The sequence below is a fragment of the Cryptomeria japonica genome, chromosome 5 (genome assembly GCF_030272615.1).
Source record: "Cryptomeria japonica chromosome 5, Sugi_1.0, whole genome shotgun sequence".
Lineage (NCBI taxonomy): Eukaryota > Viridiplantae > Streptophyta > Pinopsida > Cupressales > Cupressaceae > Cryptomeria > Cryptomeria japonica.
In genome coordinates, this window is record NC_081409.1 from 241,893,760 (window position 1) to 241,914,294 (window position 20,535).

The window sequence follows — 20,535 nt, forward strand, 5'->3', positions numbered from 1 at the left end:
AAGAGCAGCGAACTATCTTCTTGAGGTAGCGATTCAGTCCTAGGAACCAGCGAACTATCTTCTTGAGGCAGCGATTCATTCCTAGGAACAACGAATTGTCTCAGTGGCAGCGAATCACATTCACAGTCAGCAAATTCACTCCTATGCTCTGCAAATGATCTGCATGACAGCAAATAGCAAATCTTGATATTGCAGATAAGTCTATCAAACTATTCCTTGTGCCCTAGTTTGGAATCTTCATTCTGCCGTTCTTATTTATATGTTGCTTCAAGTGTTGAAGCAAAGTTGTATACTGATATTGTCTAATATAAATTGGGATCTTGTTGCTGGGTTTTTCACCTCCAAGAGGGAGGTTTTCCCAGGGTACTTGTGTCTTGTGTTGTGTGCTTTTATTATTACTTCTGCTTATTCTCGGCCTGTGTATAATTTAAGTAACTAGATTAACATCTGATTGCCTAAAATCAACATTACCCACCTTTTATTTAGTTCTATTGCTTCTTGTTGAGACATGGACCAACTAGGACTCGAACCTAGGACCTTCCATACGTTGCTGGAGTGCTCTACCACTGAGCTACTAGCCCCTCTTGGACCAGTCCATCGTCGGTTCGGGTGTGGCTTATTTCCAACACCAACACCCCCCTTAAGCCACACCTCTCGTGTGCTTGGAGCTCCTAGCCTAGACCTGGCTCTGATACCATGTTGAGACATGGACCAGCTAGGACTTGAACCTAGGACCTTCCATATGCTGCTGGAGTGCTCTACCATTGAGCTACTAGCCCCTCTTGGACTAGTCCATCATCGGTTCGGGTGTGGCTTATTTCCAACACCTAATTTAGTTTAGATGTTCAAGTTTTAATTGTTAGAGTTTGTTGGTGTAATGGAATTCCCTGATGGAGGGATGGGGGATTGAGGACCTAAGTTTGGGGATGGAAATGGCAGGGCGAGAGGTGGCAAGGGGGCAACACAAATGCATACAGTTTTCGGAAAATTAGATATTTAAAGATGCATAAGGATCAAAATTATAAATGAAACTTTGGCAGACTAGTAAACTACTAAGCGTTAAAGTTGTAAACACATTGCAATGATTGCATTGAACATTTGAATTTTGAATTTTGAATTCTAAAGTGAACATTAACAATGAAAATGTTGAATTTGAAATTTATATTATAATCAAAATTTCATAATGATAATTACAATGACAAATGTTCAAAAGCACAAAATGGCTTGAAGTGATGCCTCTACTTTTCCCCAAACTTCTCATCACTAACAACACATGCTCAAGCTCCTTGCAAACAAATACCAACCAATCTTGTCTATGTAGCATTGTCATTGACCTATGTTGGCTCCTCTGGCTCTACATCCCATGTGATGTTGGACTCTCCTTGTAATTGTTTTGTAGTCAATAAGACACAAGGCACTATGTACAACCATGAGATTCTTTGCCCTCCTAGAGCTAAGTCTGTTCCTCTTAATATAGTGGATGAAGCTATAAGCAAACCAATTCCTTTGAGCAGTAGAACTAGAAATTTGGGATAACAAACGAATGGCTAGAGAGGTAGTCAAAGGAGTAGGCCCATGCATAGTCCACCACAAAATTTGCTTCTCATGTGCCATAGTGGCCCTATCTATCTTGGCCTCCATAATATAACCCCTAGGAGTGGCAAAAAAATTGTTCTTTAGTACAAATGATGTTGGCCTTTGTAGAATCATACATCTTTTCAATAACCTTCCTGAAACCTACGTTCATCTTAACATCTTGTATAGGTGTAATTCTACTAGTCCTTTGCACATACCACATCGGGTTCAATGCATAGGCAACCATGTGGAGTGTTGAGCTTCCCCCATCTGTGATGAATGATTGGTTGGATACATTCATTAAATTGTAATGTGGGTTCCTTTTGTTACATAGCAACCTTTATTTGGTCAAGCATAGTAGTATCAATGCACTTAGATGCCTCTCGAAGGCTAGGTGCATTGGCATTCTCATATTTAATCACTTTGAAGACTAGAGTAATGATGGAGACAATATATTTCACATCAGTCTAATAAACATCATTTTTCCACAATTCCTTCACCCTCTTTCCTTAGTCTGTCTCTAACTTAGGCCACCAATTTCATTTTGAATACAATATATATCGAGTCTCTATAGGATTCAAGAATTCATTTTAGAGGAGGTCTTGAAGAGTGGATGTGAAGTGTGGTGGTTGCAAATAAACATCTGCACATCTCTAGCATCATTAACAACTATTTTGGTCCAATCTATTTTTCCCATATCCTTGAGTGTATTATTCATGGCATGCAGACAACAAGGGTCCACCAAATATATTTATAAGTTACCTCAATTAACTTCCCTATAGCTTCGCACGCATGGGCCACATCTATCACTATATGGACCACATTTTGTGGCCTAACCTCCTCTACAACATCTTCAAGGATTTGAAACTGAGAATCAACATCCTTGCAATGCTTGAAACAATTAACAACTCTAAGAAAATAAAGGCCGTTTGTACATGTAACTATGATATTGCTGAGTTGACGATGCCTAATGTCCATCCACGCATCCACGACTATGCTACATCCACTTGTGACCTAGGATTCCTTATTTTCTCTATCAAAATATTAATCTTGTAATAGTTCTTACCCAAGATTGTGGTCCTCAATTTAGTCTCCCTTGGTGACAAATATGATGGTCCTACCCTTGCTATCTTTGCCGCAGCCTCCTTATAATGAGTGAGCCACATGGAATGGAAAACCTTTCACAAAGAAGAATTTGCCAATGGCATCATCTTCCTTATCCTTCAATTGCTCATTGAATAAGTTTTCTAGTGGTTTTGGAGCATCACTTGTCACCTTGTGTTTCCCTTTAGCCTTTGCTACCCCTAAAATTTAAATAATTGGAATATTTCAAAATGGTCACAAGCAAGCTCAACAAGGGTAGAAGAAAGGAGGAGATATATTGGTGAGGCTGATTTTTGGCTTAAGCTCTTGCCATTATCTCATCCCAAGTTTGGTCTTGCATCAGAATCATTTCTAATTTTTTCTTGGGATTGCATGCCCACCTATGGATCCTTATGTATAAATGGTAGTTCATGCCCTACCAACATTTGGATCTTATTTATCCTCATTCAGTTGGAATCACCCTTTGTGATGGAGAATATACCTCTCAAAGTATAGGCTAAACTGTACTAAACACTCTTTTTGATGATATTAAACTAGCTTACCGGGTTCGCCTCCACACCCCCCTGGTTCGTGTCTGGTACGGTTCGGGTCCCTGGTTCGGGTCCGGTCCAGCCTTGGTTCGACCAGGGTTCGAATTTCCTAGAGGGGGTTCGACCTGGTTCGAACCCGGGTGGACCAAGATTGAACCAGGTCGAACCCAGACGGCTAGGCGGCCCAAAACGGTTTTTTTTATGCAAAATTTAATTTTTTTTTGAAATCCGCCATGTAAAAAGTCAATTTTATACCCTAAAAGTGACTTCCAAAACATAATCTTGGCTCATTTCTCCTCATTTGTGTTGCAAACAAAAGTTTTTTGATAGTAGGTTGAAGAAAGGGTGAACAAAGTTTGGCTTCCAAGATCAAATAGGAGGAGTTGAAGACTGATTTTTGAAGCTTCAACAAGTGTTGCAGCATCATTTCCATACATTTGCAAGCTCCCATTGGCTACAAGAGTTAGGGTTTTTAACATTTTTTTCCAACTATTTTTGTTTCACAAATTGTCAAACATGAAACATTAATTGTTTTTCATTATTTTGTTTTTGTTTTTGTACATGTTTATGTTATTTCTCGCCATAGGAACTAGAATGGCATCTACCTCTTCCTCCGTTGGCAATGAACAAACAATTACAAAACAAAGAAATGATCTGAATTCTCCCTTATAGAAGTATGTTGACATTTTAAACCCACTTCCAGGAGGTGGGGGATTCCGTTGGAGATGCCAAGGATGTGGTATTGAACGTAATAGTTCATATTATCGGGTGGTAGGCCATTTGTGTGGAATAAAAGGAAGAGACATCAAAAAATGCCCTGGAAAAGATGGTAAACCTATACTAGATGAGACAGTGATGAAATATTTTAAGGAGCATGAGAAGGTAGAAAAGAGAGAAGCCTGTAAATTGAATCAAACCACGGCAAAGAAAACAAGGGGAATGCAAGCCCCATCTAATTCCGATGTTGTAGTACAAGACCACCCCTTCTTTTCCACAAATGAACCTGAAAATGAACCACCCTTGACACGCAAAAGAACAAAGGGGCCTTTAGAAAATGCATTTCAAAATGAGAGTAGAGACATTGTTGACCAAGATATAGAAAGGTGCATTTGTCCAAATGGGTTGGCTTTCAATGTTCTTCACTCCCCATATTGGAAGCAAATGATAAAAAGTGTTAATGAAGCTCCAAGAGGGTATAAGGGCCCAGGTTATGAGAAGGTACGTGGAACATTATTGGACAAAGAGGTGAAGAGGGTTGAAGATGCATTGAAACCCATAAGGGATTCATGGGCTGAGATAGGTGTAACAATTGTTTCAGATGGGTGGAAAGATGCTAAAAATCGTCCCTTGATCAATGTCATAGTGGTGTCCCCTAAAGGGGCAATGTTTTTGAAAGTTGTGGATTGTGAGGGCCAAGTAAAAGATGGCCAATTTATTGCAGAAATTCTCATCTCTGCCATTGAGTCAGTGGGACCCCGCAATGTTGTCCAAGTCATAACGGACAATGCAAGAAATTGTAGAGCTGCTAGTTTGTTGGTTGAGGAACTCTATGATCACATCTTTTGGACACCTTGTGCGGTCCATTCATTCAATCTTATGCTACAAAGGATTGGGACTAAAATAAAATGGATCAAAGATGTGTATGCATAGGTTGAGGACATCCAGATGTTCATCACAAACCACCACATGTCTCAAGGGATTTTTAGGTCCTTTTCGAATTTGGAGCTATTGAAGGTAAGTGAAATAGTAATTTAATTTTACATTTTCTAATTTTTTTAATTTCAATGTTCATAATATCATTGTGTAAGCTATATTGTGTATTTTTCTTTAAAGTTTGGCTCTATTTTTTAATCATTTTGGCATAAATTTGTGTTATAGGGTGCTCAGACCCGTTTGGCATCAAACACAATCGTCTTAAGACGACTTGTGAAAGTTAGAGTGGCACTATGCAATATGGTGATCAGCAACAATTGGACTGTATGGAAGCAGAGTAGCAGTGAGAGGGCAGAAAAAATTAGGGAGAGAATATTGAATGAGAAATGGTGGGAACTTGTTACATATCTCCTAAGTATCAGTGAGCCCATTATGAGTATGATTCGCTATACCGACATGGATAGGCTTTACATTAGTGAGATTTATGATGGCATTGACTCAATGCTTGAAAAAATAAAGTTCACTATAAATGCAAAAGAGAATGACGCCGAGGAGAAATTCTTCAAAGAAGTGAAAGCAATTATTGTAGAAAGGTGGAATAAGATGACCACTCCTTTGCATCTTCTTGCCTATTCCTTAACACCAAAGTACTATAGCAATCAGTTTCTTGATAAACCAGGAAGGATTCCACCATGGAGAGATCTAGAAGTATCTGATGGGTACAAGGCAACATTTCTTAGACTATATCCTGATGATGATTTGCGAGATATTGTTACAAATGAGTTCACAGAATTTGCAAATGGGAATGGTTTAAGTGTTGAGGTACTTCGTCATAGATCCAAGAAGGATGCTCATAGCTGGTAATACTTCCATGGTGTATGCTTCCAACACCTACAACCCCTTGTTGTAAAAGTTTTATCACAAGTTTAGTTAATTAAAATTTATCACAAGTTTATTTATAGTTTACTTTGTCTTCATAGGTTGCTAGTTCATCTGCTTCAGAAAGAAATTGGAGCACATACTCTTTCATCCACTCAGTAAAGCGCAATAGGTTGCTATCAAAAAGAGCGGTAATTGATGGAAAAATCAGTTAGTTTGCCATTCTCTTCTTTCCAAAAAGATTATAAGATGGCTCTGTTTGCTTCAAACGAAAATTTTTCGGAAGCAATCCCAAAGTGCTTCAAAAGGTTTCCTTGACGTAGGTCTGTCATGCTTAGACATAGATTCTCCAAATGGAGTCTCTCTCACCCCAAGGAACGGCTCTGATTCCCGCTACCCGCCCATCTATAGTATAGAATAGAATTATGAACTAGTTATTCATTTAGTCGTATTTTTATCTTCTTTATACATAAGGCCAAGATAAATGGGATGAACCATCCTTTTTGGATATAAAAACTTATTGTGTCTTTGCGGAGACGGGATTTGAACCCGTGACTTCAAGGTTATGAGCCTTGCGAGCTACCAAACATATTGCATGCATATGAGCCTGCTTAGCTCAGAGGTTAGAGCGTCACACTTGTAATGCGATGGTCACTGGTTCGATCCCGATAGCTGGCTCGTTTTTATTCTTTCCATTTCTTCCATTATCAACGCTAAAATCTATGAGATAAGGAAAAGACTCTTCCATTTCTGATCGCCGGTCCACTGGGTCTGTCCTGGCATAATCCGTTTCTTGATAAACTAGGAAGGATTCCACCATGGAGAGATCTAGAAGTATCTGATGGGTACAAGGCAGCATTTCTTAGACTATATCCTGATGATGATTTGCGAGATATTGTTACAAATGAGTTCATAGAATTCACAAATGGGAATGGTCTAAGTGTTGAGGCACTTCGTCATAGATCCAAGAAGGATGCTCATAGCTGGTGGCACTTCCATGGTGCATGCTTCCAACACCTACAACCCCTCGCTTTAAAGGTTTTATCACAAGTATAATTAATTAAAATTTATCACAAGTTTATTTATAGTTTACTTTGTCTTGATAGGTTGCTAGTAATTTTTAATTTTAATTTTATTAATGTATAACTTAAATTGTTTGCTTTGTCTTCATAGGTTGCTAGTTCATCTGCTTCAGAAAGAAATTGGAGCACATACTCTTTCATCCACTCAGTAAAGCGCAATAGGTTGCTATCAAAAAGAGCGGAGAATTTAGTATATGTGCATTCCAACCTACGTCTTCTTTCACACAAACAACGTGACTACACACAAGGGGAAACGAAGATGTTGAATATAGAGCCAGAGCATACTGATTTGGATGCTTCCACTTCTCAGCTTCTTGCATTGACACTTGATGACTTGGAGGGCGAGCAAACTTATAGTGCAAGTGCAAGTGGCGTTGGCTCATCTAATGTCAATGTCAATGATGAGGAGGAGGAGGAGGAGGAGGAGGAGGAGGAGGATGAATTAGCTGATCCATTTGATGATTAAACTTTATATTGTTGAAAGTTGAAACAATTATACTTGAATATTTTGTCATTTTGATATTAAACTTGATGTATATGATGCTATTATGGTATGATCATGATGCTATGATTACAAGTTTATGTTTGTTTTGTTGTTTATATGATGCTATGTGACATGCTAATCTTAATTCATGCTTACAGGCTGCACAAATATTAATATATATATATAATTTACATGTTTTTGTACAAACGAACCCAAACCCCTTTTCAAAATTTTGCCGTACCGGCGTACCGGTTCTTCAAACCCAAACCGGTGCCCGAACCCGAACTGGCAAGCTAGATATTAAAAAAATCTCTATCGTGGAGTTTCTTTCCTATGGGGACAACTCTTTCAATCATGTCAGGTTTGGAGTTATTGCTGTGATGAACTTCACAGAAACTTATTGTTCAGTATGGCACCTCAGTCGATTAGAATATTTGATAATTGTCTGTCAAATTCTCATCACACATTGAATCAGTTTAGAGAACACAAGCATGCAGACTGCACACAAGTCTAAAAATATTAGTGGATATTTGATTCATTTGTGATCAACTGGATTGCTTTAGGTATTGACCAATTTTCCTTGAGAGTTGAGACAGATGCATCTGATTTGACAATCTTCTTTCTTGAATGTAATAATTTTTTTAATTGAAAATGTGAATTTTGAATTTTCTGATTTCATCTTGTGCTTTATGGTGAGTGGATTCCAAGATAAACTACCAGGTAAAGCATACTGACAATCAGATCGTCTAAAATACTCTAGCTGGGAAGTTAAAATGTTTACAGCAAGCTCAACTATCATGCAAAGGCTATTTGATATTCTGGTTATGTGTTGAAATGTTTTTTATTTCAAGAAACCAAATTCTAAGTTGTGTTGCTTGTGCCTTTTTTAAACACTTGGTGCAAAAGATGATTTGGAAAATTGTTGACCAAGTTTCTTGTGGTCAGAAAAGATTCATCCTATTTGATTCAAACCATTTGATTTTTAATAGGCTATAATAAATGGAGAAGAACAAATTGTGGCTGGAACGCTTGATCTCACTCAATCCAGTCAACTTCCAGATGAAATACCAGGGACTTGTCCACAAGTAAGTTCTCTTAAGACTTGTGATATTACAAGAGTAATAAATACAAAAATGATGGGAGGATATTATTCAACAAAAGAGTAGAATATGATGCCAAATGATTGAATGCATTTCTTCTTCCCTTAGGTCCATTTAAGAGGCTGAAATCAGAAACAAATATATCGAAAATATGTTTTCAATAATATGGACGTATTTAGGATTAGAATCAAATCATAATCTGACTTAAAAATTCTTAATACATGATGATCCTTAGGTGCGTTTTGCATTTACTGATATGTGAGGCAGATTACATTAAATAATCTGTAAATAATAGATTAGAGTAGATCAAAATAATTTCTCTTAAGTAAGATAGCAAACTACCTTGAGATTTGGCAAAGCCTTTTTGACTTATCCTCATAAATAATTTACTTTAGCTTTGACAGATCTCAGCAACAGAATTCTGTGCAAAATCAGAGTAAGTTTACCTGAATTTACTTAATTTGTAGAGAATTCTTGATAGTGTTATAATAAAAATTACAGTTCTTCTGGACAGCTACTTTAAGCGATGAAAATGGTCGTTAGTGCTTCTGGGATCTCCTCAAAAAAGATTTACATTGTTAATTGTTGACCATGTATGTTCTAATTACTTGTTTTGCAATGTTTAGCATCAACAATTCTGATTTGTGCCAAGAGAGAAACTAGTCCTGTTTCCTTCAATGTAGATGTTGCCATCAGTATATTTTACTTGTCATGAAATTTTGTCTTGCCAGCTCTATAAGATGGCCCAGCTAGGTGATGGTGCAACATTCTTTTCTCTAAAGATGCTATATACAGTTGAAAAAATGGTTTCATGTAATGCTTCTGTTGGGTTGTTCAGTTGAATTTATCCTCCAATTGTAAATGTGTTCTGCAGTTCAATGTTGTTTTTAAAATACAGAAATTTGTTTACTTTAAATATGTGTTTGACTTCCTTGTTATTTCCAACTATCTTATTGTGTTTGATTGAAGAGTGATGTTAGATATTATGAGGTGCAACAAGCATCTTTTTCATCGCTGAACTGTGGGTTTTCGTCTCTTCAGGGAACTGATGCACAGTTTACAAGAGCTTACTTGACTAATGTATGTGTAGCGCAAGAGCTTCAAAGAAAAGGCATTGGTAGTGCTTTGATTAGACAAGCTGTGAAAATTGCTGAACAGTGGGGTAATTTCCATATTAATTGATTTACCAGAATATTTTCTGCCATTTGATTTTATATTAGTTCTTTTTTCCAGTTTCTTATTTTCCTTTTTCGTCTCTGGGATGATTCAATTATAAAACTCATTGACAACTTTTGCTTCAGTTTAGCTCTGTACTTCAAATGTTCTCATAGATACAGGATTTCAGTTTCAGAGTCGAGTGTTTCTGTTATTAAATATTGAAAAATAGCAGGTGATAGCATCTTTTATTTTTATTAAAATACAGCTCATCATTTTCAAACATCTGGAATCTCGAACTACTATATTCTGTTGTTTGAACTTTGGGCAAGTTTTATTATATTTATTTTTCAGCACTATTATGCATTAGAACTCCTTTATTGGCTACTAAAGATACCGTTGTCCTGTAAATCTTATCATGTTATATAATGCAAGCAATTTCACATAAATTTGAGACTAAAAGCAAAGCAAAAGGCTAGAAGAATTTCTTGAGTCTTTTCAGATTTAAGAGAAAACCCTTTTCTATCTCAATGACTGACAGACACTAGCAAGAATTATGCCATAAAATTATGGCTCTACTCTTGTGGTCATCACTGGTACAGCCTCACCATCACCTTAGGTTGCACAAGGGAAGCCAAGCACTTGTTAAATTTTGAGCTGGGTTGAGACAAACTTTCTTGTCGATCTGAGGAAAAACAGGCATATAGATTTCAAATCAAAATCACAACTGATTTGATCTGTATAGTAATATTAGGAAAATTATAAATGGTCAGTATTCATACTACACACTTAACTGTTCAAGTTGATGTTTGAGTGCCTGTATCATGGACTAAAACGGTCATGAGATATACGGAACATACATGTATCAAAAAAGAGGATTATATGCTGTGCTGGCTGTATGTTTGTGACTTTGAAGTTTAATAGTCAAGAGTTGTTGGCTAACATGTCTGCAATCTTCAAGAGGTTGTCAATACCAATAACATGCTGGACTACAAAACTTGAAACTTGTGAATGAGCCAAGACAGTCCCCCAAAGGCAATGTATACAACGTTATGTATTTCCCATTTGGTGATTGCATGTTGTCCTTTAGACAACCATCTTATATACACAATCTTTTTCTAGACTATTGCCTTAATCAGGCGAGCTAGGAACTATTCAATCCATGACAACAACTTTAACATCCAAATCACAATCAAATCTTTGTATTAAGAGTAGATCATGCATATTAAACTTAGCAAGCATACAGATGAGTGAAAAGAGTATGGAATACAAAATCATATGCACCTTTTCAGTGGGAAACGCTTTGAAACAGCCACTTGAAGATTGAGTATTCCTTTTTTGCAGTCCAATACTGGTGTCTTTTTTGCCTTATGCAATATACTCTACTTGGAAGGTCAAATAAGTATTTAAATATATCTAGAGGGGACAGTTTACCTCTTAACAGTCAATATGTTAATATGTGGCTTATTTTCTCCCTTCTTCGTAAATAGTTATTTTCTTCTCTATCAACTAGAGGAAATGCAACTGCGCTTGTCAGAGGGTTTCAAGAGAACATCACCATCTTCATGGATCTGTCATCAACCTGGTCTCATATTTCTATATTGCTTTCTAGTTGTCTACCACGTCATTTTGTGGCGATTCATTTACAGCAAGTGTCCTTTGATATTTTCGACCACAAAACAATTATGTAATGATGCTTATAGTATATCATGTTTTCATGCACTGATGTAAACATCTGCATAGGGGTTTCAAATTGAAGAATTTTGTAAAACTTGTATTGTAGTGGTGTTTTTTCTTCTATACTTTAATATTGCATGGATCGCCTCTGTGCTTATGAAGCTTCCGATACTGAAGTAGAGAATAATACATAATTTTCTGGTGATTCATTTACAGCAAGTGTCCTTTGATATTTTCAACCATAAAACAATTATGTAATGATGCTTATAGTGTATCATGTTTTCATGCACATGATATAAACATCTGCATATGGATTTCAAATTGAAGCATTTTGTAAAACTTGTATTGCAATGGTTTTTTTCTTCTATACTTTTAATATTGCATGGATTGCCTATGTGTTTATGAAGCTGTTAGCAGCATTATTGTACACAAACATAAGACTAGTTAATTATGTGTAATTGTTTTGGCTAGTTGGCAACCGAGGGGTGGTCGTTGCGGTGTGAGGGTTGACGCTCGCACCCCTCGGTATCTTTATATACTTTGGAATGTAACTTGTAACACACAATTATGAATGGAATAACATCTCTTATACTTGTCTGATATCTATGGCGTTATTATTCTGCATTACGTGCTTTATGTTTTAAGTTATTCACCCGAGAGGGCAAACATTTGGCGCCGCTGCCTAGACGTACTCGGGAACGGAAGACGCGGATGGTGCACGGACACGATGGGCCTACCCGTTGGTGAGGTAAACCCAGAGGCTGACGACGTGCGAACATAACTTTACACAGGGGAAGACACCACAACGAGAGGATTTTCAATTCTGCTCCAGGTAGCCATCCAGACCTACGTCCGACGAGAGGCGACGAAGGCGGAAATCCCACCAAGTGCCGTGTGGACAGTGTTGGAGGTGAGCCCGGCAGTAAACCGGTTGATGAACCATCTTCCCGGTGGCAACACCGACGGTGGACCACCGTGCGGTGGACACCACCGTCGTGCGGTGGACACCGCCGCGGGTTAAAGCCGCACAAGGCTGCGCAAAGTAACAAAAAGAAATAAAAACAAGGCCGCACAGCCCCGCAAACACAAAACGTGCAACGCACGCAAGAAGTGAACCCCGCACCATGCAGCCCACGCAAGGAAAAAAAAAAGGGAGAAGGAACGCAAGGAAAAAAGGAGCAGAAGGAAACCCACATCCACGACGCACGAAGAAAGACATGCAGCCCAGCCCTCACAACAACAACCATGCACAACAGAAGAAGGTTGTTACGAAGGGGTCCAACGATCGTACGATTTTAACCAGAAATCAGTTATACCAGAGAGTAATGGATTCAGCGGGGAAACGAAGTTGGAAAAAACAGCTGTAGGCTTCCTCCAGTAGCAGCCAGATGGATAGCAATACCAGGGTTTTATCGTCAGGTGTACGTGTTGCAGGCAGTACCATGGATGCCAGCGCCTGACAGAAGCAAAAGCAGAAAGCACCACAAGCTGCCATAAGTGGGAAAAATACGTTAACACCCCAGAATATCACCTTTGAAGGCCTGAATGGGTTGGAATGCCGGAAATGGTGGCAGGACACTCCCGACAATGATCTGGTGAAGCAAAACCTCCATAAGGCAGAAGTGGAGTGGGCTATTTGGATGCCCGTGTTTCCTATCCGCAAGTACGAGGGTGCCCTACGGTTCATGGTGGACACCTTCGACAAACACACATGCACCAGTACTTTTGAATACCTCGGGAGGGATGTTACCATATCCTTCAAAGCGGTGGACTTCACGAGAGTATTTGGCATTCCAGGCAGACAGGGCAGGAAAATAGAGTTGAAGGCTAAAAAGATGAAGCGGGAAGAGAAGGAACGGTGGATTAAATTAATCTCCAGGAACTTGACGGCAGCAGAGTTGGACAGCGTGGCTAACGCCACAAAGGGTCGAGGAATCCGTAAGACCTTTGTTGCAGAGGGCCATTGGCAGTGCATTATGGATGTCATCAAGAGCAGATTGACAGGGTCGGGTAGGGCATCGGACATCACCCTCCCTCAAATTATGCTTATGAACGGGTTGATGAATGGCGTTGTGTATGATTGGGCCGCGTTACTAGCGGAGCGCATGTATGAGTTCTTGACGATGCAACATCGCACATCCTATATGCCCCACTATGCTATAGGGTTGTTCCTGGAGGCCACGTGGGAAGTAGTGTCGGAGGCAGAGTTGGAGGTACGGCCATAGGGACCGTTGGTAGCAGGTGAGCCTCCTATCATGTATTGGAGGCACTTGGACATTGGGCACTCTTCCGCAAAGCGAAAACGGGCGGTAGATACGACATCGGCCTCAGGGGAGCCTGACAACGGGAGGGATTCCAGTAGTATAGAGGATTTAGAAGCGGAAGATGAGGAGGATGATAGCAGCAAGGCGATGGAGGAGCGGGTCCTGTTTGCCCCACCCCTGCTACCGATGGGCACACCTGTGCCATCATCTGGAGTGGGCAGCACCTTTATTCCAGCCTTTGGGCAGGGCCGCACGCCAGTTACACTTGGCCCCATCCAGCAACAGGTAGCATCACCGAGCCCGGGCCCAACCTTGGCGGCACTTACCGAGGACATTCCTTGATGAAAATTGGTTGTTAATGCAAATAAAAATTTGGTGTCCCTTCTATGGTTTCTATAAATATGCTTTGAAAACGCACTAGTTTCCTTTTTTCTGATTAAATAGTGAGATCTATTAGGGCTCTCATGAAAAACAAAATATCATACCAAGAAAAAGAGACCAACTTCCAAAAAGAACATTAACCAAACAAAGATCACTGACAATGCCCCCATCTACCAACCTGTTGTGACCATTTCACACATCGCCCCATTAGAATGGGGACCCCCTCTTTTTCGCTTTTGTTTTGCTTGTTTTTCTCTCTGCTTTTAGGGTTTTGAGTGAGTGAGTGGTCTGTCTAGGCTAGGGCTAAACCTTAGGGGTTTCTTTTGATGTTATTCAAGCTAAGTCCAGTCAAATTTTGAAAGTTGTTAAGTATCGTCCCGAAGAATTGAGACAATTGAAGTAAGGTAAGCCTTTCAGGGGAGTCAAGTAGGTCTCAGGTTAGGTCTAATAAAGGGTTTTTAGGGTAAAATCCAATTTTGACTAAGTGTTAGCATTTTTTGAAGGTGAAATTGTGTGTTCTTGCCTAGGTGAGTTTTGATCAAATTTTTTGAAGCAAGATGATCCCTGAAACAGAGAAATCGCTCCTAACCCTCCAAGAGGCCCCAGGGTGAAATTAATCCTGAGTACCATTTCTTGTTTTTGATGAACTTGCTAACTGGTTCCTGACCTTGAAAATGACCTGACTTTGCCTTGTGAAACAGTTGGAGACTTAAATTTGAAGCAGTTTGGCCAAAAGGGGTAAAATCGCTCCTGACCCTCAGTGAAGGCCCAGGGCGAAAATGTTGTTTAAGTCATATTTGTCACTGACTTTTCTAAATTGCTTTGTGCAGGGTCTTCTGGAAGGATGATTGAACGTGACTTGATGCTTTGGACGGTTTGGAGACGTGAAAGATGGTGAATTTTGGAAACTAAGGAAAAAATCGCTATGGACCCTCAGAGAGGGCCCACAGCGAGATTTTGATTTCCTTCATTTTGCAATGAAAAGAGACCAAGTTTTGATCATAAATGGAAAATAAATGACTTTCCCCACCCGCCTGAGGAAGTTTTGGCTAGAAATGATAAAGGACCTTGTTGAAAACAAAAAAATCGCTCCTGACCCTCAGAGAGGGCCCACAGCAAGAAATCTTATAAGGGTCATTGCAAGCCTTATTTGGTCGATTTGAGAGGTCAAGAGCATGATGAAGGATAGAATGAACATAATGAGGTATCTAGACTTGATCAAAGATGATAAATTGAAGGAGTTTTGCCCAGGAAAGGAAAAATCGCTCCTGACCCTCAAAGAGGGCCCACAGCGATTTTCTTTGTGTGCACATTTTTGGACCTTTCTTGGACATGAATTTTTATTCATAGCAAAGAACAAGATGATATCTTCCTTGGTAAAGTGATTTTTAGATGAAAAGTGAAACATTTTGGTCCAGGTAGCAAAAGTCGCTCCTGATCCTCAGAGAGGGTCCACAGCGAGATTTTCAAATATGCATTATTCTTGCAAGATCAAAGTGATTTTATGATTGGAAGGGATGAAGGAAAGCATGTTCTATTCGTTGAATATAATTTGGAGGATCAACACAAGAAGAAATCAACCCAAAATGAAAAAGTCGCTCCTGACCCTCATTGAAGGCCCACAGCGAAAAATCGCTCGGGACCCTCAGAGAAGGCCCACAGCGAGAAACCTAAAATGGGAATTTTTCATCCAAGTTTGAGGAAGGCTAAGGTTAGGCATGGGTTTGAAATGATGTTTGAAAAGCCTTGAAGTGAAAAGAAATCGTTGAGAATCAAAATTTTGAAGGCAATTACAAAAATCGCTACGGACCCTCAGAGAGGGCCCATAGTGATTTTCTAGTTTTCTCTCCTTGGTTTGAAGAATTGAGATAAAATCTTGCTTGGACAGGAGGAGAACGTGATGTGTTATGCCTTGGAGGTGATTTGAAGATTAAAAGATAAAGGAATTTGCCTAAAACCCAAAAATCGCTCCTGACCCTCACTGAAGGCCCACAGCGAGATTTTCAAAAAAGGCATGTTTTCTTCAAAATGGTGCTAAGGCAAGGTTAGGACAAGGAGAAAAGACCTCCAAGAACAGGATGAATATTATTTTGCCTTTGAAACTTGAGGATTTTGGTCAAAAAATAAAAAATCGCTCCTGACCCTCAGAGAGGGCCCACAGGGAAAAATCGCTCCGGACCCTCAGAGAGGGCCCATAGCGATATTGTTGAAAATCCTCGTTATACCTTGCAACAACAAAGCGAATTTGGTTGGAGTGGATTAAGGGAAGGCATTGCCAAATGATGAATGAAGTTTTAATGAAAAATGATGAAGAATCAAGCCTAAATTGCAAAAATCGCTCCTGACCCTCAGAGAGGGCCCACAACGAGAAACTTCAAAATCACACCTTTTCTCCAAAATTGGATTGAGCTAAGTTTACAATTCAGTGAAAGGACCTAGTTGAAATGTCTTGAAGAAATTTTTGAGGTGGAAAAGTGCTAAATTTGAACAAAAAATGAAAAATTGCTCCTAACCCTCAGTGAAGGTCCAGGGCGAAATTGACAATTCCACCTATTTTCCTCATGAAAAATGTCAAATTTGAAGTGCAACATGTTAACTGGATATCGATTTACCCTCCAGGAGATTTTCACGTCAAGATGTGAAATATTCAAGGCTAAAATTCAAAAATCACTCCCGACCCTCAGAGAGGGTCCAGGGTGAAATCCTCAAGAAGTTTCATTAAGCCTTGTTTTAAAAATTAATATTCTCCAAATTGCATTAGATCGCCAAAATTGCTAATTTTGAGGCATTTGAAAAAAATAAAATTAAATTGGCATTAAATAAAAGACATTTTGGCATTTAATAAATTAATTTTAAGCCTTAAAAAATCGAACTTCTATCTTGGAGGCATTTAAAATTAATCTTTATTAAATTAAAATTAAATATAAAGCGCTCAAGGCCTTATTTTCATTTATTTTGCCAAGGCGGCCCCTCTTTTTTGGAATTTTATTTATTTTTTAAACCTCTTTTTGCCAAGTCGGCCTAGAGGGAGCAAAGGGGTGAGCACTCTATATATGGGAGGTGTTTTTTCACAATTCAAATCATTCAATCATTGCTTCAAGTGCGAATTTGGAAAGCTAATTGAAGGTGCGAAATCTGGTTTGCTTGGAGCGATTTTCTTTCAAGTGTTGGAGGCTAGAAGGAAGCGGAGTTGATTCTTTTGAAGGCTAAAGGAGGCGCATTTTATTCAAGGGAGAGCTTTGATCTACATTTTGCTTAGCGAAATTCATCTATTTTTGCCTCATTTCTTAGAGTTTAATACTCAAGAGGAGGTATGGCGAAATCATCTTGACACCATTGTTGAAGATTTGAATTTTGAACTTTTGTTTTGAAAATTCTAAGTTTGGCATAGTTAATTAGGAAATGATAACTCAAGATTTATCATGAAGTTTCCTAATTAAAATCTTAAATCTTCCTTTCTACTCTATATTTCTACGCTTCAAGATATATTACTAATTGTGAAATGTTGTGTAGGTGTCAAGATGGCGACTCCAAAGGCGGGAGCATCTACTAGTCGCCCGGCTCTCATGAAGGAAGATCAGAAGAACGAAGAATTGGAGACCAGGATCGTGTCCAAATGGAGTAATATCGGAGATACGAACTTGGGAAACTTCAGTGTGAAGAAGTTTCGAGAGGTCCCCTACATTGGCAAGCCATCACCTATTGCGAAGGAGATAATTGAAAGTGGCATCATCAAGGCGGCCGGTTTCCCCCCAGCAGTCCAATGTCATGAGCTGATGATCGAGTGTGCCCGCCATTATGACTCACAATCAAGATCGATCGTATCCAAGGAAGGAAACACTTTAGCTTACCTTTCAGAGGAGGCTATAAGCGAAGCTCTTCATCTTCCAGAGCATAAAGATATGGTTTACAAAAGCCTAGAAGGAGCCAGGTCAATGTATGAAGATGATCCCGACACTTGCCTGAATCTCATCAACAAGAATTGGTTGCTCAAAAGTCATCCTCGCCTGAACAAGATTCCCAATACACCGCATAGGATTGATTTCAGGAGGAGTACAGAGATTTGATAACTTTGCTCAATCGAGTTATGGGGGCTCCTCAAGCCTTCTACTTTGAGAAATGGATGTTCTACTTCATTCAAGTGATTGTCGAAGGGAAAGGAACAATTCATTGGGCCAGAATTATTAGCAATAGCCTGGATGTGTAGTTGAGAAGACTAAGGCCTACCAAGTCGTTCCACATGAGCTCATATGTCATATATGCCTTGATCAGGAGTTTTGAGTATGCAGGGCTACCTCACAGAGGAGTGATCGGAAGAGGACCCGGAGAAGTGAGAGTTTGTGACTCTTATGTTCATTTGCATCATCCACCTGGAAGTGACTACAAGTTAGTCAATGATACCTTCACGATGAACATCACTAGGATATTGCAAGGCGGGATTCACAATCGACTATCTCTGGATGCACAAGAGCTTGTGAAGAGGTATGGTGCATGGTTCATCCAGTTTCAAAAGTTTACATATATCAGAGTTCAGGGGTGTCCTTCACCTCCCTACATGTTGCCGAGGTATCCGATAGACAGGATAGTGCTACTTGAGGTAACCAGGCAGTTGGTAGCTTGTGCAAAGGTATCTAGACACAAGCATGGAAATGGAATTCCCGTACCTATCATATTGGGGAATTCAATTGAGGTATGTCCTAATACTCAGGCTTCAGAGGATGCAGAGAAGGAATTAGCCTTGATTCATTCACCTTCTTTGCCCCGAGGGAGAATTTTGATCCTTATGGTTATATGGAGGAGACAATTGCTAGGAAGTACGAACATGAGTTTCAGGTGGAAGACTTTTGGATGAATCTCTCAAGTGATTTAGAAGTGAAAAGAAAGATGCATTCCAGATTACCCTTAGATTTCATTAGGAAATGCAAAGTTTACAAAGTAGCCAATCAAGCTCAGGACAATGGCAGACATCTCCAGTCATCCTATGACAAAGAATATAAGAGAGTGAAGATAGATTGGAGCGAGCCTGAGATTTTGGACTTGAGAGCTTTGATGGCTCCAGTTTTGTCATATACTCGCAGATGGGTGGATGTACAACATCAGAAGTTAAGAGAACAAAACGTACCAATGACTTTTACTTTGGAGGAAAGACCAGAAGAAGGAGGAGCAAGCGTAAGTGAAGACAATTCTCATCCTAGAGGCGCAAAGAGGAAAGAAAGACCTGAGAAAAGAGAATCCTCCAAGAAGAAGCAAGAGGCCAATCGAGATCGCCCATCAGGCACATCTTCTCGACATGGAAAGAAGGCAAGTCAAGCTGAAGGTCAAGAGAAGATAGTACCTGAGATTGATGAATCTATGGAATCCATGGTACAAAATGATAAGCCAGAGAAGGGACAAACACCTCAACATTCATCAAGTCAACCTCTACAAATTGATGAGCTACAAGAGGATCAGGGAAATGATGATGAAGCGACATCTCCTCTCCGAGAAGATGAACCACTACCTAAAGAAATACAAGTGAGAGAGACAAGATCTGCCATTCCAGATTGGTTGAAAGAGAGACTGACAAGGGTGATTGTGATTGAAGAAGAAGAAGATGTGATTGACTTAGAGAGCCTTATAGGAAATTCTCAAGAAGTAACGGAGAAGAAGAAAGCCACCAAGATGTCCAAGGTGATCAAGGATGAGACAAGATCCAGGAAATTGCAGATAGCTACGCCAGTGGTGGACAAGTATGAAGGTGAAATTCTCGCAAATGAGTATGATGTAGAAACATTTGAGCTTGGTCCACTCACTTCTGAACAGGCGATGGATGAGGCAACCGATTCATTTGAAGTACTTAAGGGAAAACTTAAAGAAGAAATAGAAAAGAATAGGAAGCTTGAGAGAGAGGTCGGTGCTTGGAGAGGCTATTTTAGTCATCTCAATCAACCCTTGAGACGTTAGGATCAAGCAGTATCTCCTGTGCAAGCACTTCCTCTAGAATCGGTTGGCGAAGCAGAAAGAGTCAAGAGCTTGGTTCAGCTTATGAGCTCTTGGATTGACAAATCCCACACGGTAGCTGTTGAATTTGCAACAAGAATGATGAAGACAATCCATCGAGCTATCCAAGTCCTTGAGATTGTCCACAATCTAATGATAATTGTAGCCGCTTTCGCTCACACTAGAGATGTTATCATTCCTGTCCTGCAAGTAATCAGGCAAACACCAAGGAAGATCCTAGCACAAGAAAAGATAATGGATGGAGGAGCTCATAACCTACTTCAGTGATCAACTCTACTCCAGATGAAAGAGGTTCTTTTCGAAGACATCAGCACCAAATGCAATCAAGTTGAAGGCATCATCCATCCAATTCAAGATAAGGTGTTTGAAGTGTTGTGTACCGTTCTTGGCAGGCGGATCGAAGTTGAGACGGATGTGGACCTCCAAGAGTTGGAAGAGAGAGTCAAGGTCATCTTTTGCAAAGATGAGAATGTCATCACAGATGAGCAACGGGATCTAATGTTCACTACTATGCTTCTGATTGAGAAGATCAAAGAACTCGAACCTGGATGGGAAGCGGCTCTTCTCACTGCCTTTGATCAGGTTATCCACTTGGAGGAACGAATGAAGAATCTTCTTGAGATTCCCATTGTTGAGATTGAAGGAATTGTG

The 20,535-nt window shown here is 39.6% G+C and overlaps 1 protein-coding gene and 1 non-coding gene across 3 annotated transcripts in view; both read left to right on the forward strand.

The window, feature by feature from the left end:
* LOC131028832 (GCN5-related N-acetyltransferase 7, chloroplastic) overlaps positions 1–20,535 on the forward strand; it is a 92,290-nt gene that overhangs the window by 34,496 nt on the left and 37,259 nt on the right. Inside the window, exons 3-4 of one of the 2 annotated variants that reach the window (XM_057959184.2) lie at positions 8,297–8,392; positions 9,449–9,569. In XM_057959184.2, coding sequence (XP_057815167.2) covers positions 8,297–8,392; positions 9,449–9,569 — 217 coding nt within the window. The remainder of the gene's footprint in view (positions 1–8,296; positions 8,393–9,448; positions 9,570–20,535) is intronic. The other variant, XM_057959185.2, reaches the window with a different exon arrangement.
* TRNAT-UGU (transfer RNA threonine (anticodon UGU)) lies at positions 6,347–6,419 on the forward strand. Its single transcript has one exon. It is a non-coding gene; the product is annotated as a tRNA-Thr (tRNA).